This window comes from Triturus cristatus, chromosome 10 (genome assembly GCF_964204655.1).
Source record: "Triturus cristatus chromosome 10, aTriCri1.1, whole genome shotgun sequence".
In the NCBI taxonomy this organism is placed as follows: Eukaryota; Metazoa; Chordata; class Amphibia; order Caudata; family Salamandridae; genus Triturus; species Triturus cristatus.
The window spans coordinates 1,224,912,434-1,224,927,408 of record NC_140593.1 but is presented as its reverse complement, the minus strand read 5'-3'; the positions used below and the strand labels follow the sequence as shown (position 1 = coordinate 1,224,927,408).

Here is a 14,975-nt window from a genome sequence, read left to right as displayed (position 1 = left end):
GTGGGAATTCTACATCTGGAGACTCATACAGATGACCGAGTTTAACATTCAGAAGACAAACAGGTGGATCATTAGATGGCTGTGGGGGCACATCTGGAAGGCACAGGTTGTCAGGGATCAGTGACCATCAGCTCACTAGGTGCATCGTTGAAGAACCCCAGGTATGAGTAACAAGCATACATCTGAGACTGCCTAGGAATACGTGACTGAGACCACTGTTTTAAAGACAGTAGAACTAAAGAGAGAAAAGGCAGATCAGTGTTGTCACAGTATTGCTAGAGGGGCTACTATCATGAAGGAAAACAAACAGACCGAACTGCTTTTCACAGGAGGGCAAATAAGCTACCAGTAGTGGCACAGGTGCTTAGAGGGGCACCGATTAGCCATGAGGATTTCCCATAAACTTGGTTCTAGACAGAACACTTGGATTTAGGTTTCTGGTGGTATATCCAGGTGTAAGCGTCTCTTGCAAGGATCGGGATTTGTTTCATTGGTGGGATCATTCAGTGAGCCCTGTAACACCACCACCTCATGAATAAGGCCTAGATTTCTTATACAGATGTTTATGAATATAAGTGGATGTGTTCCACATCTGGAAGAGACACATATAGGTGAATACAGAGGCGGGAGTTCCATATCTGGAAAAGAGCAAGGTACAGACAGCGGGTGGAGTTTCACCTCTGAATTTGCACAGATGCATGTAATTTAATGGCTGATGGTGATCATTTGAAAGACAATAAAAGTGATTAGGAGGGCTTGAGATCCCTATCTTGTTGAAATGAAGGCCCGTTGCCACATCCCGATGACACAGGTAAAGGGAATTATGGGACTCCACATATTTGCATAATGTAACCGCATAGAATCAAATGGGTTATTTCAGTGGTCTCTGTATTTAAACGACAACGCTGCTATGGCCCTGTACGGTAAGTGGGGCGCAATGTTGGTGCTTTATTATAATAGGAACTTTTCCATTTAGTGCTCTACATCCTAAATTTGCTGTTTCTAAGCTCTGTGAACAAGAGAGGCTAGCATCACCCAATTCAGTACTCAATTCACTTACCTGGGAAGGATGGAAAAGTGACACCTGGATGAGATTTGAACTTGCAGCCCACATATCACTGCAGATGTTGGGAGCAAGCGTTAATGTACTCTGTAACCTTGCTGGTATTTGTGCACAAATCTGATGTTCTCACTACTTCTTGCCTTTGTCCCCAAACTTTCAGTCTGCTGCTGCGATTCTGGGTCCTTATTTTGAAGAACCCACAGATGATCTTCGATGTGCAGGTGTCTGATAACGTGGACGCCATCCTTTGTGTGATTGCGCAGACCTTCATCGACTCTTGCACCATCTCGGAACACAAAGTGGGGCGAGTGAGTACTGCTGTAGCATGGGCTCAGGGGACAAGGGCAGTAAGTGAACAACGGGAATGTCTATAGACCCAAGGGGGTGGGAAACAAGGTGAGGTATGTAGGGCTGGTAAGGGGTGGGGTGGACAGATTATCAGCAGAATGTGGGCAGTGGACCAGTGGTGGGCAGGCGAGTGACGGAGCCGTGGTGGTCTCTGGCCTGCGTGCAGCTGTAGGAATTGAACGCTGACTCCGCTCCATCATCTCTTTGTTTGCTACTCTTCCAGGACTCTCCAGTGAATAAGCTCCTGTATGCCAGAGAGATCCCACGGTACAAGCAGCTGGTTGAAAAGTGAGTATCCTCCTCGTTTCACAGAGCTGGTGTCGCCTCTGCAGCAGGGCCGAGAAACGTCCAGTCCGTTCCTTATAGCGATGGTCTTCCAGGGGTTCGCTGCTTTGAGGGAGGCTTTGGTGCCTCTTGTGCCTGCAGCTTAAACATGGATAATCCTGGTCCCTTCTTGGGGTCTTTGGAGATCCAGACCATTGGACATGGAGGAAGTAGAAAGCCTTACAGTGCACAATAGACTTGCTTTGTGGAGCGGCCACAGATCCTTGGCTGATTCAAATCCATACCCCCAAATGTGTGTAGTTAGGAGGTGGGGTACTGGAACGAAAGCAAAGGGAGAAGCTGCTCAGTAGAAAAATTTAGTTTTTGGACTAGGAGGTGGAAGGCAGAAGGAAGAGAACAATTTTTAAGAAAGTGTACACCAGAAATGTACAACTGGGCAAGAGGATATTTTAGACAATTTTAAGGCGAGTCACTTGAAGCAACCTTTCACAGAAGCGACCACGTACATCAGGCTTCACCAGCTCTACGGCGCGCCACTCAGCCTCCTACATAAGAAGCTTTAGCATAATGATCTAAAATCTACACACCAACATTGTAAAGTGTATTTGTAATGAAAATGTGTGTATTTTCAGAGCCTCTAATTTCCAAAACATACTTAAAGCTGATATTTGAGTGTTCAATCATGTGGTTTAGGGGAGACTTATTAATCTGGTTACCTTCGTACCAAGTGCATTGCAGCTATGGCTGTTAAGCATGACCCAGGAACAAGCATTTCAAATTCACAAAGCCATTCTTTCATTACTGCTGGTAACCCTGCACTGCGTGGATCACTAATGTGATCTTGTCTGATGTGGTCCCGATCAAAATACTAGTAATATCAGTAGCTCAGGGTGATTTTAATTGAACAGGAGGAGCTCTTTTTACTGAAAAGGCTTTAGACCCCTGATGTGCCCCACAATATTACTTGGCACCATCTTGGGAAGGGAGGGAAATGTTACCTTAAATCAGGGAGGCGTTCCAGGGACAGATCTTTAAACACGTTAAAGGATGAGGCTTGTGCGAGGTGGAAGGGACTGAAATGAAGATACCCAAGACCATGTCAGTCTAGACTCCTCTTGTAGTGTGGGGGTTCAGTGCCTTGCAATCTCTACGTACTTGAATAACAAACCATCTACTTACAGGTATTATGCAGATATTCGGCAGACCGTTCCTGCTGGTTACCAGGAGATGAACTCCTCGCTGACGGAGCTCTCTGGGGTAAGTCACTGTGCAACTCGCAGAATGCATGCTTGTTTTAACGGATGGCTTGCCGTTATGCGCTGTGGAAAAGTGAAATTGATAAACTATAAGCTGCACAACTTTATTATTATTTTTTTTTTTATAAAGGTTTTATATAGCGCTGGCTAGACCCGGAGGTATCAGAGCGCTTTACATGAGTATCAAACCACAGTTGCAGGTTACATCGTTATAAAGGTTACACAGTTATTAGAGCATGGCAACATAGTTATATGTAAGGTCGAAACAAACAATAAGGACATATACATAAGGGAAAAAGCAGGCAAGGGGAGAGATTCAGTGGGGGGGTAGGAGCAGGGGAAGTAGACAGAGAACGAATGAGGGACAGAGGAGGGGAGGGTGACAGGGACACAAACCGGTAGACGAGTCATAGCTGCGTCCAAAGTCCAGTAAGCTGTGATCCCAGGGAAAGTGGTTCATTTCCCCCATCTCCGTTGCGTGAGGCTCCCTTTACACAGTGGACTCTCTCAGAGGGGTCTCTGAGACTCCAAGGCCTACCTACTGGATCCTTCCCCAACAAGGGGAGAGGGAGTGCTTTGGCAAGGGGGGCCATACCATACCTCAACTGTGAGTGGCTCCCCTGGCGCTGTGGACTCTCTCAGCGGGTTCGCTGAGACTCCAGAGTATAAATATTGGATCTTTCCCCAACAAGGGGAGAAGGAGTGCTTAGTAAAAGGGCACAAAGGACAGGGGTTAGGCAGTGTAGCAGGCAAGGGGAGAGATTATGGGGAGAGGGGATAGGAGCAAAGGAAGTAGACAAAGAAAGAGTGCTATGAATTATGAGCGTTTTACATGAGGAGAGTTGCGTATCTTACAAATTCTACATAGTTACATCAGGCACAACAGTTACAAGTTACATTTTTTAGAAAAATGGCATGTAGAGGGGTAAGGGGTAAAGTAAAAGGGTGAGGGGAGGGAGAATTTAACAGAGCATAGGCAAAAGGATAGACAAAGCAAGCCGGTGGAGAGGAATTCTGGAGAGAGAGGAAGGGAAAGGAGAGGTAGCCAAGGGATGAAGGAGGGAAGCGGAGGTGGAGGCGGTAGGGGAAACAGCGTGGTGAACAAGGAGAGTAACTGTGTTTGAACTTCCGGTAGGGTGGGGCAGGGATCATTTTTCAGTCCTCAGTTTTGTGTGATTCCCAAATTCACGGTGGACTCTCTCAGCGGTGAGACTCCATGGCATAAGAATGCAGGATCCCTCCCCAACAAGGGGAGAGGAGTGCTTTGGTCACGGGCACACTCTGAGGTATGAAGGAGGGAAGAGGTGGGGGAGAGGGAGGGAAAACCCAGCAGGGACGCAGTGTCTGACGTCCGGCAGGGTAGAAGACTGTTCCCATTGTAAGGGGATCGGTGACCCAGGGACTGGCACAGGGGCTCTCACCCAGTCTCTCACACCTTGGGTCTGTACTGTGATCACTGTCTGTCTCCCTGGACGGCTCACCACTTCTTCAGTCGCAGCTCCCTCGTTTATCACCGGCCTCTCGCGGGTGCTGCCATGGATTTCCTATGGTCCATGCACCGGTGATCTCACCACAGGGCTGCATTGCTGGGCCATCGGGGGGGCCTCCCCCGCCCGTGCGGGTACAAATTAGGCCGAGATCGAGCACAGCCGCAATATCAGGATGCCGCCTGACTGTAGGGCCCCGGGACAGCTTCCGGTTTGTTCCAACCTCTCCCGAGCCGGTGCTTTGCCGTCAGGCTCTGGGGGAGAGCAAGCACTCCGCCTCAGCTCCCTCACCTCGGGTGAAGAGTTCTTTCCGTGGGCCGCACCTGATTGGACACGTCCTCAATCCTTGTGGCAGGCAGCTGAGGCAAATTCAAAAGCACCGCCGGCTCCGAGCTCCACTCCTCAATGGCGATATCAGTGCGATCGCCGAGCCGCCATCTTGTGGCGTATTCACCTCTGCAGCCTCCTCACTTCTTATCCTGATTTTCGCGCCATCAGTCATTAGATCCGTGGGCATCGGGTTCTCTCCACTGCCAGGGCATGCCTGGCAGTGGTGCCCTCAGTGACTGACCACACTCATAGGCAGCCTCTCTCAGGGACAGACTGCCCTCAGTGACCCAGCAGCGCCCCTGGCCAGGGCTCCCTCCCTCATTCTTCAGCAACAAAGATTCGCAGCCCGTTTCATCTGCGCATATTATCCAGCATTTCCACTTTACGCTGCCATCTTAGCCGCCAATGGGGATGTGCCAGTTCACTTCAATTAAACACACAGCGCTGTCTCCATGTTTCATATAGACGTACAGCAGGATTGGCACTTATCAGTGCATCGTTCAGGGATCGTCAGTACATACTAGTTAGGTGGTGTGTGCTGCTGGCGTGTTGTTTCTTCAGTCCGATTCGGTGAGCGCCGCCATTTTCTCGTCCTCATGCACAGTACGATATCCGCATAGATTTCCTAAGCGTAGAGATCGAATTACGTGGACATAGTGGTGTCAATCTGCTCCGCTACCATTCCGATGTCCGAATTTGCTGCTTGGGTGCTGCGGTGTTTGATATTTATGCCGATATTTTGTAAATCGCCGCTCCGGCCTTCAGAGCAGCATTAGTGCGCGGCCATTTTCAATGGGCAGAGCCGGCGAGCTATCAAAGTACTTTTTAGATTCACATTTTCAGGGAAGACCGAGAACGAACCTATATGTAATCAAAAATAGACATTTATGTTCAAATGCTTAAATTCTTAATGCTTCACCGATCTAAAGCATTTGTTCGAGGCATATGAGCTGCAGATCTGTAGATACACTCTAGGAAGCTGGCCATTCTCGGAGAGTCCCTTGGATTAGGGCAGTCTTAGGCTTTCTGTTACGGGTAGTCCCGAAACATCACCTCTAAGCTTACAATGTATCCACCGCTGATGGGTAACTGAGCATCTAATGCATAAAGGCCTACTCACAAAATGCTGGTTTACTCTGGTAGTAGACTGATGTAAGGATTTAGAAGATTGTCAATCAGCCATAAACGAGTGGAGGGTAGACAGACATGCTGACTAGGTTTACACTTAAAGATGTTGGCATCGCATGTTCTTAATAAAGTCCACTTTTCTGAGATAAATTGTGTTCACTAACACTAAATGGTGTAAATGCCTGCTTTTTTGACAACCTAGTATAAGGGTTAAGGCTGCGTATGTCACCTAGTCTCCATGGCTAACTTTAACAAGCTACTTTTTCTTTCCTAGAACCACGTCACAGAACTGAACTGCTTGGTTGCTCTGCAGGAACTTTATAACTACATAAGCAAATATTATGATCAGGTAATATGAGACGGTGTTAGCCGGGATTTCCAAACTCTGGTTGTATGCTGTCGGTAGAGTGCATTCCTAGCAGGGGTTTCTAAACTATGCTGTCGGTAGAGTGTATTCCTAGCAGGGGTTTCCATACTCTGGCTGTATGCTTTTGGTAGAGTGCATTCCTAGCAGGGGTTTCTAAACTCTGGTTGTATGCTGTCGGTAGAGTGCATTCCTAGCAGGGGTTTCCAAACTCTGGTTGTATGCTGTCAGTAGAGAGCATTCCTAGCAGGGGTTTCTAAACTTTGGCTGTATGCCGTCTGTAGAGTGCATTCCTAGCAGGGATTTCTAAACTCTGGTTGTATGCCGTCAGTAGAGTGCATTCCTAGCAGGGATTTCTAAACTCTGGTTGTATACTTTCAGTAGAGTGCATTCCTAGCATGGATTTCTAAACTCTGGTTGTATGCTGTCAGTAGAGTGCATTCCTAGCAGGGGTTTCCAAATTCTGGTTGTATGTGATCTGTAGAGTGCATTCCTAACAGGGGTTTCCAAACTCTGGCTGTATGCGGTCTGTGGAGTGCATTCCTAGCAGGGGTTTCTAAACTATGCGGTCAGTAGAGTGCATTCCTAGCAGGGGTTTCCAAACTCTGGCTGTATGCGGACTGTAGAGTGCATTCCTAACAGGGGGTTCCAAACTCTGGCTGTATGCGGTCTGTAGAGTGCATTCCTAGCAGGGGTTTCCATACTCTGGCTGTATGCTGTCGATAGAGTGCATTCCTAGCAGGGGTTTCCAAACTCTGGTTGTATGCTGTCAGTAGAGAGCATTCCTAGCAGGGGTTTCTAAACTCTGGCTGTATGCCGTCTGTAGAGTGCATTCCTAGCAGGGATTTCTAAACTCTGGTTGTATGCCGTCAGTAGAGTGCATTCCTAGCAGGGATTTCTAAACTCTGGTTGTATACTTTCAGTAGAGTGCATTCCTAGCAGGGATTTCTAAACTCTGGTTGTATGCTGTCAGTAGAGTGCATTCCTAGCAGGGGTTTCCAAACTCTGGTTGTATGTGGTCTGTAGAGTGCATTCCTAGCAGGGGTTTCTAAACTCTGGTTGTATGCGGTCTGTATAGTGCATTCCTAGCAGGGGTTTCCAAACTCTGGTTGTATGCGGTCTGTAGAGTGCATTCCTAGCAGGGGTTTCCAAACTCTAGCTGTATGCTGTCTGTAGAGTGCATTCCTAGCAGGGGTTTCCAAACTCTGGCTGTATGCGGACTGTAGAGTGCATTCCTAACAGGGGGTTCCAAACTCTGGCTGTATGCGGTCTGTAGAGTGCGTTCCTAGCAGGGGTTTCTAAACTATGCTGTTGGTACAGTGCATTCTTAGCAAGGGTTTCCAAACTCTGGCTGAATGCTGTCGGTAGAGTGCATTCCTAGCAGGGGTTTCCAAACTCCGGCTGTATGCTGTCGGTAGAGTGCATTCCTAGCAGGGGTTTCCATACTCTGGCTGTATGCTGTCGGTAGAGTGCATTCCTAGCAGGGGTTTCTAAACTATGCGGTCAGTAGAGTGCATTCCTAGCAGGGGTTTCCAAACTCTGGTTGTATGTGGTCTGTAGAGTGCATTCCTATCAGGGGTTTCCAAACTCTGGTTGTATGCGGTCTGTAGAGTGCATTCCTAGCAGGGGGTTCCAAACTCTGGTTGTATGCGGTCTGTAGAGTGCATTCCTAGCAGGTGTTTCCAAACTCTGGCTGTATGCGGTCTGTAGAGTGCATTCCTAGCAGGGTTTCCAAACTATGGCTGTATGCTGTCGGTAGAGTGCATTCCTAGCAGGGGTTTCCATACTTTTTGAATGCTGTCGGTAGAGTGCATTCCTATCCGGGGTTTCCAAACTCTGGTTGTATGCGGTCTGTAGAGTGCATTCCTAGCAGGGGTTTCTAAACTCCTATTGCATGCTGTAGGTAGAGTGCATTCCTGGCAGGGGCTTCCAAACTCTGGCTGTATGCGGTCTGTAGAGTGCATTCTTAGCAGGGTTTCCAAACTCTGGCTGTATGCTGTCGGTAGAGTGCATTCCTAGCAGGGGTTTCTAAACTCTTATTGCATGCTGTAGGTAGAGTGCATTCCTGGCAGGGGCTTCCAAACTCTGGCTGTATGCGGTCTGTAGAGTGCATTCCTAGCAGGGTTTCCAAACTATGGCTGTATGCTGTCGGTAGAGTGCTTTCCTAGCAGGGGTTTCTAAACTCTTATTGCATGCTGTAGGTAGAGTGCATTCCTAGCAGGGGTTTCCAAACTCTGGCTGTATGCTTTCGGTAGAGTGCATTCCTAGCAGGGGTTTCCAAACTCTGGCTGTATATGGTTTGTAGAGTGCATTCCTAGCAGGGGGTTCTAAACTATGCTGTCAGTAGAGTGCATTCCTAGCAGGGGTTTCCAAACTCTGGTTGTATGTGGTCTGTACAGTGCATTCATAGCAGGGGTTTCCAAACTCTTGTTGTATGCGGTCTGTAGAGTGCATTCCTAGCAGGGGTTTCTAAACTCTTATTGCATGCTGTAGGTAGAGTGCATTCCAAGCAGGGGTTTCCAAACTCTGGCTGTATGCGGTCTGTAGAGTACATTCCTAGCAGGGTTTCCAAACTATGGCTGTATGCTGTCGGTAGAGTGCATTCCTAGCAGGGTTTTCATACTTTTTGAATGCTGTCGGTAGAGTGCATTCCTAGCAGGAATTTCCAAACTCTGGCTGTATGCTGTCGATAGAGTGCATTCCTAGCAGGGATTTCTAAACTCTGGTTGTATGCTGTCAGTAGAGTACATTCCTAGCAGGGATTTCCAAACTCTGGCTGTATGCTGTCAGTAGAGTGCATTCCTAGCAGGGATTTCTAAACTCTGGCTGTATGCGGTCTGTAGAGTACATTCCTAGCAGGGTTTCCAAACTATGGCTGTATGCTGTCGGTAGAGTGCATTCCTAGCAGGGTTTTCATACTTTCTGAATGCTGTCGGGGTTTCTAAACTCTTATTGCATGCTGTAGATAGAGTGCCTTCCTGGCAGGGGTTTCTAAACTCTTATTGCATGCTGTCGGTAGAGTGCATTCCTAGCTGGGGTTTCTAAACTCTTATTGCATGCTGTCGGTAGAGTGCATTCCTAGCTGGGGTTTCTAAACTCTTATTGCATGCTTCAAATACAGTTGGTCGCACTCTGCTCGTCACACCAGCAAGTTGCCCCAAGGAACTATGGTCAATGTAGTGGCGACAGCGAGTACGCCTATGCCACGGTGTGTATAGAAAAGTATGTGTCGCATTAGCCATCCCTGGACATGTGTTTCGAGGTAGTTGCCTCATCAGCAGGGAGCAGGTAAGTGTATAGGGGTGCCGCGTGGACTGCCAAAAAGTAATTAAAACTGGTAGAGTACCTCTCATGGCAGTCCACACGGCACCCCTTTACACTGACCTGCTCCCTGCTGACGAGAGGCAACTACCTCGAAACACGTGTCCAGGGATGGCTAACGCAACACATACTGTTCTTTTTACACATCGTGGCATAGGCGTACCCGCCATCGCCACTACATTTACCACAGTCCTTTGGGGCAACTTGCTGGTGTGACGAGCAGTGTGCGACCAACTTTTGCATATCTTATTGCATGCTGTCGGTAGAGTGCATTCCTAGCTGGGGTTTCTAAACTCTTATTGCATGCTGTAGGTAGAGTGCATTCCTAGCAGGGATTTCCAAACTATGGCTGTATGCGGTCTGTAGAGTGTATTCCTAGCAGGGGTTTCCATACTCTGGCTGTATGTGGTCTGTAGAGTGCATTCCTAGCAGGGGTTTCCAAACTCTGGCTGTATGCTGTCAGTAGAATGCATTCCTGCCATTTCACTAGTCGGACAAATCTAAGCTGACCAATCCATTCTGCAGAATTTTATTTTTCTATTGGATTTTGTTTTCATGAATCCATTCAGTCAAGTTGATCTGCAAGCGTTGCTGGGCTTCTGTATTCAGGATCCCTTTACATTTTTCAGTGTGCCTCCCTGCCTTTTCTTTGTTGGACACCAGCTGCACCGCCCTTTATGTAAATGACTTGTTCTTTCTACTCTGACCCTGGTTTTGTAGCATGAATCCTTTCTCTGGATTCACATGCTGTGCATTATTCCGCCATATAGTGGTTGGGTCTGGAATTGTCTGTTTTTCCCCCCTTTTGTTTGGGGTGACATCTACCAGTATTTGGTGCTTGGTCCATCCCTTGTGTGACGTCTGACGGTGCCCCAGGTGTTTGTGTGTGGTAGCCATCTTCAGGCTCTTTTTTCTCAAGGACCCTCCTTTGTATGTATGCTTTGTGGGAAGCTGTGGGCTAGATTGGGACGTATTAGTGATGTGCTGCTGGCAACATAAAGTACGTTTGCTGGAATACTCTACCGTAAAAAAGAAGGACTTGAAATACAGACTTTTTCTTTTTTTTTCTTCCACATTTAGATCATAACTGCTTTGGACGAGGACACCATGGGACAGAAAATGCAGCTGGCCTATCGCCTCCAACAGATCGCTGCCCTGGTAGAGAATAAGGTGACGGACTTGTGAAGGTCACCCATTTGGAACTCCTTGTTCTCCTGATGGGATCCACAGGATGTCCGCTTTTGACTTTATGGCCTGAGGTCGCTGGAATAAACTGGAGCAAACCTTGGACACTACGTTCGCACACTGCGAGCACAGCTGTGATCTGTTGACTGAGAAGGGAGGAACAGTCGAAAGGGACAGGCAGCTGCATTGTCTCAACGTAGTCCCTTGAAAGGAGCAGCAATGCCGGCAAAGCGTACGGGAACAGGGCACTCTGCAGCCGCCCGGCGGCTAAAAAACAAGATTGTGCACAAAAAAAGCTTAAACCACTGATGTTAGAATTTATACTTCCACTAGTTCTGCAGTTGTCCTATTTTGCTAATTCGGATGGCCATGAAAAGAGGACCATAGTGAGATATTTTAGATGCCACTGTAGAACCGACGCTTCATATATTGTTGAAGTCAGAGGCTCAGCTTCTGCCCCTGGTTCAATGGAATCCCTTCACACTGGCGTCTGTGAAAGACGTAGGATAAAGCCTTTGCAGCCGCAATGGGATCTGCTGTATAGGTTCCGCGATCAGTTTGTTTACCTCTTGCTGGGTGGGTGAGTGCCACTACCAGGCACCCCTGCCCCCTCTCAGAGGTAAGGGATCACAAGTGCCTTTTTAATGTAAGTGTGGAGCTGTGTGACTTCACTCATATCATGCCGTGGCGAGTTATTCGGACTGGCCTAGGAGTTTGCCATCTTCTGGTGGTTTTGTGATAAGGACATATCAGCTCTGTGTAGCCCTGGACACTCAGACCACCAAATTTGTCTTCCATGGATGTCAGAAAAGAATGCAGCAAGGTTGTTGATGAAGGGAGTTGAACACAGCACATGAGATGCCCTCCTGATTCAGTGTGTATCCTAGACCCAAGGGACGTGGTACCCACCACGGAGTGGGTAGGTGAAGCAGGGCAAGTGTCACTACACCTCCTAGTGCCTTTCCACCGCTGGGCCGCAGAGGGCACCTGGTGCTGCAGGCCTGTCTTCAGGCTTCTCTCAAACTCCTGTAGCAAGAAATTAACCACTGGAGCTTTTGCTATAACTTAATGTTTGTCCTTCCCTCTCCCTGTCAAATGCTGCTTAGATGCTTGTCACCAGCCAGGAAAAGTCAGGGCTCTTGACAATCCACGATTCTGCACCGGGCTTGCATCCTGCAGATATCTTTAGGCTAGCTCTTTCTGGACTGGTACCAGCCCTTCCAAACAACCCTGTCCTCCACCCCTTTGTTTGTGTACCTTTGCTAACTTATGCGTGTGACCTGTGTGTGTATATATGGTACGGCACTTCAGATGTATTTATTTACTTTTATGCAATGAAATTTGACAATGAAACATGTGTTTTTAGAGTGCTGTTGTCATGTGTATGAGTTAATTGGATGCAAGTGATTTGGATGTGGGGGATAAGGCTCAAAGTGTGTGAATCATTGTTCATGTCTGGGTGGAAGGAAAGCCGGGAGAGTAATGTCCTAGGAACCAGTCGTTAACAGTTCTCATGAGTGGTCCTTTTATTGACCTCACAAATCCTTCTCTCCTACACGGGGGGATTTCACTCTGGTTTTCAAGCTAGTTTTCAGGATCCGATGACCCTCAAGATAGTTTTTATACCCTATTGTACACTTGTACATTAATACATTTAATTGTTATCCAAGGAGTGACTGTCTGGAGAGTTCCCACCATTATTTTATGTGGTCAGTATTGGCATTCGAAGGCCAAAAGGAGGAGCTGTGGGAAAGCGTCAGTGTGTGACTTCATCCTATTGAGCATCACTCTCTATGCCTCACCTCTGCCCTAGTATGAGAGGGCCAGACCTTCTTACAGTGTCACACTGCATGAGTGTATGCCGAGGGCCAGCCCTTCTTACAGTGTCACGCTGCATGAGTGTATGCTGAGGGCCAGCCCTTCTTACAAGTGTCACACTGCATGAGTGTATGCTGAGGGCCAGCCCTTCTTACAAGTGTCACGCTACAGGAGTGTATGCAGAGAGCCAGCCCTTCTTACAAGTGTCACACTGCATGAGTGTATGCCGAGGGCCAGACCTTCTTACAGTGTCACGCTGCATGAGTGTATGCTGAGGGCCAGCCCTTCTTACAAGTGTCACGCTGCATGAGTGTATGCTGAGGGCCAGCCCTTCTTACAAGTGTCACGCTGCATGAGTGTATGCTGAGGGCCAGCCCTTCTTACAAGTGTCACGCTGCCTGAGTGTATGCTGAGGGCCAGCCCTTCTTACAAGTGTCACGCTGCATGAGTGTATGCTGAGGGCCAGCCCTTCTTACAAGTGTCACGCTGCAGGGGTGTATGCTAAGGGCCAGCCCTTCTTACAAGTGTCACGCTGCAGGAGTGTATGCAGAGAGCCAGCCCTTCTTACAAGTGTCACACTGCATGAGTGTATGCAGAGAGCCAGCCCTTCTTACAAGTGTGTCACTGCATGAGTGTATGCAGAGAGCCAGTCCTTCTTACAAGTGTCAGGCTGCATGAGTGTATGCCGAGGGCCAGCCCTTCTTACAGTGTCACGCTGCAGGAGTGTATGCTGAGGGCCAGCCCTTCTTACAAGTGTCACGCTGCAGGAGTGTATGCTAAGGGCCAGCCCTTCTTACAAGTGTCACGCTGCAGGAGTGTATGCAGAGAGCCAGCCCTTCTTACAAGTGTCACACTGCATGAGTGTATGCCGAGGGCCAGCCCTTCTTACAAGTGTGTCACTGCATGAGTGTATGCAGAGAGCCAGCCCTTCTTACAAGTGTCACACTGCATGAGTGTATGCCGAGGGCCAGCCCTTCTTATAGTGTCACACTGCATGAGTGTATGCCGAGGGCCAGCCCTTCTTACAGTGTCACGCTGCATGAGTGTAGGCCCATCAGGTGGGCTGGTGTTATAGGTGTTTGGAAGATTGTAAGCGGAGGAAGGGAAGCTTGATAAATTCCATCCAGGACCGTGACACTTTCTAAGGCGCTGGTGTTCAGTAGCTTTCTAATTTCCAAACATTTCCCCCATCATGGCCCTATCATTTCCCAATCTTGAACAATGAAAAGCCTTGACCAACCAACTCCTATGGAGACAGCAAGAAACCCAGAAACTTCTACAGGTAACAGTCTGAAACAAAAGAAAAGTCCTGCTAGTATTTCAAAGAATGCTTAGGATTGTAGGACATATGACAAGAGATCTAGGCAACCTATAAAATGAATCCATAAGAAGTAACTAGCAGCGTGTGTGTGATCCTGGCCCTGCAGCAAAAGCAATCGCTGGGGGGAGGGGTGGTTAGTGGCCTCAAGGTGAGTATACAGGGTGGGCTGTGAAAGCTACAAGAAAAAAAGACTGGAGCTGAGCAGGCCGTTTGTTCCAAGGTGAACTGGGACTTGTCTTACCCTAGCTTTATCGTTTGTGGCATTGTAGTTCGCATTGTATGCACTCTTCTGCCATCCAAGGCTTGGATCGAAACATTACACTTTCATTTTTTCAAAGTCTACATTTCGGTTTCAAGCATGGGACTTAAGACTCGCGATCATGTCTCTTAAAACCCACATAGAACAGACACAGACACACACCCATACAACCCTATTTTTATTTTTTCTGCCATTGGGTTTGGACCCGTTTGCCAGACCTGCATGTGGCACACACATCTGCTTTAAAATACAAAAAAAGGACCTGAAACCACAATCTGAGACACTAGGGACACTTGAGAGCTGTTCGATACTTACAGACTCAGAACAATTCGGAACAGTTAGTATTCGAATGGCTCGAGGGAAGAGGTGGAATATGGAAAACACATCTTTTAAATCCCATCCTTCACGTAGCACCTACTTCATTTGGGTCTGTAACTTCTGTTTGCTAAGGAATTATGACAAAAGTAGGTGTCTCACATGTATAGCATTTGGTGTAAAAAGACAATTAAACAAAGGCACACAAACTCAACATCATATAGAAGATAAATTAAAAGATTGCTCTTTGGATTAGCCAAATATACATCAGCTAAACATGCTCTCAACACTCTGCACCGGCTACCTATGGAGAAGCGCATACGGTTTAAAGCCTTATGCATTGCCTTTAAAGCTTTACAAAGTTCAGGTCCCAGATACCTGATAAAGCGCTTTAAATGGCATATCCCTGGACGAACACTTTGGTCGACTTCACTGAAGTTAATTGCTGAGCCCGCATTCCGTCTTCAGAAATGGGGTGGTAAAAGTTTTTTTCAG

At 47.7% G+C, this 14,975-nt stretch overlaps 1 protein-coding gene across 7 annotated transcripts in view; it reads left to right on the top strand.

Annotated features, from left to right (window-relative positions):
- Positions 1-12,134, top strand: part of PLXNB3 (plexin B3) — a 394,300-nt gene extending 382,166 nt beyond the window's left edge. For all 7 annotated transcript variants that reach the window (XM_085629786.1, XM_085629789.1, XM_085629790.1 and 4 more), the window contains 5 exons: positions 1,224-1,371; positions 1,635-1,699; positions 2,878-2,953; positions 6,172-6,246; positions 10,663-12,134. In XM_085629786.1, the coding sequence (XP_085485912.1) occupies positions 1,224-1,371; positions 1,635-1,699; positions 2,878-2,953; positions 6,172-6,246; positions 10,663-10,767 (469 nt within the window). In that variant the 3' untranslated portion in view covers positions 10,768-12,134. The remainder of the gene's footprint in view (positions 1-1,223; positions 1,372-1,634; positions 1,700-2,877; positions 2,954-6,171; positions 6,247-10,662) is intronic.
- The last annotated feature ends 2,841 nt before the right edge of the window (positions 12,135-14,975 follow it).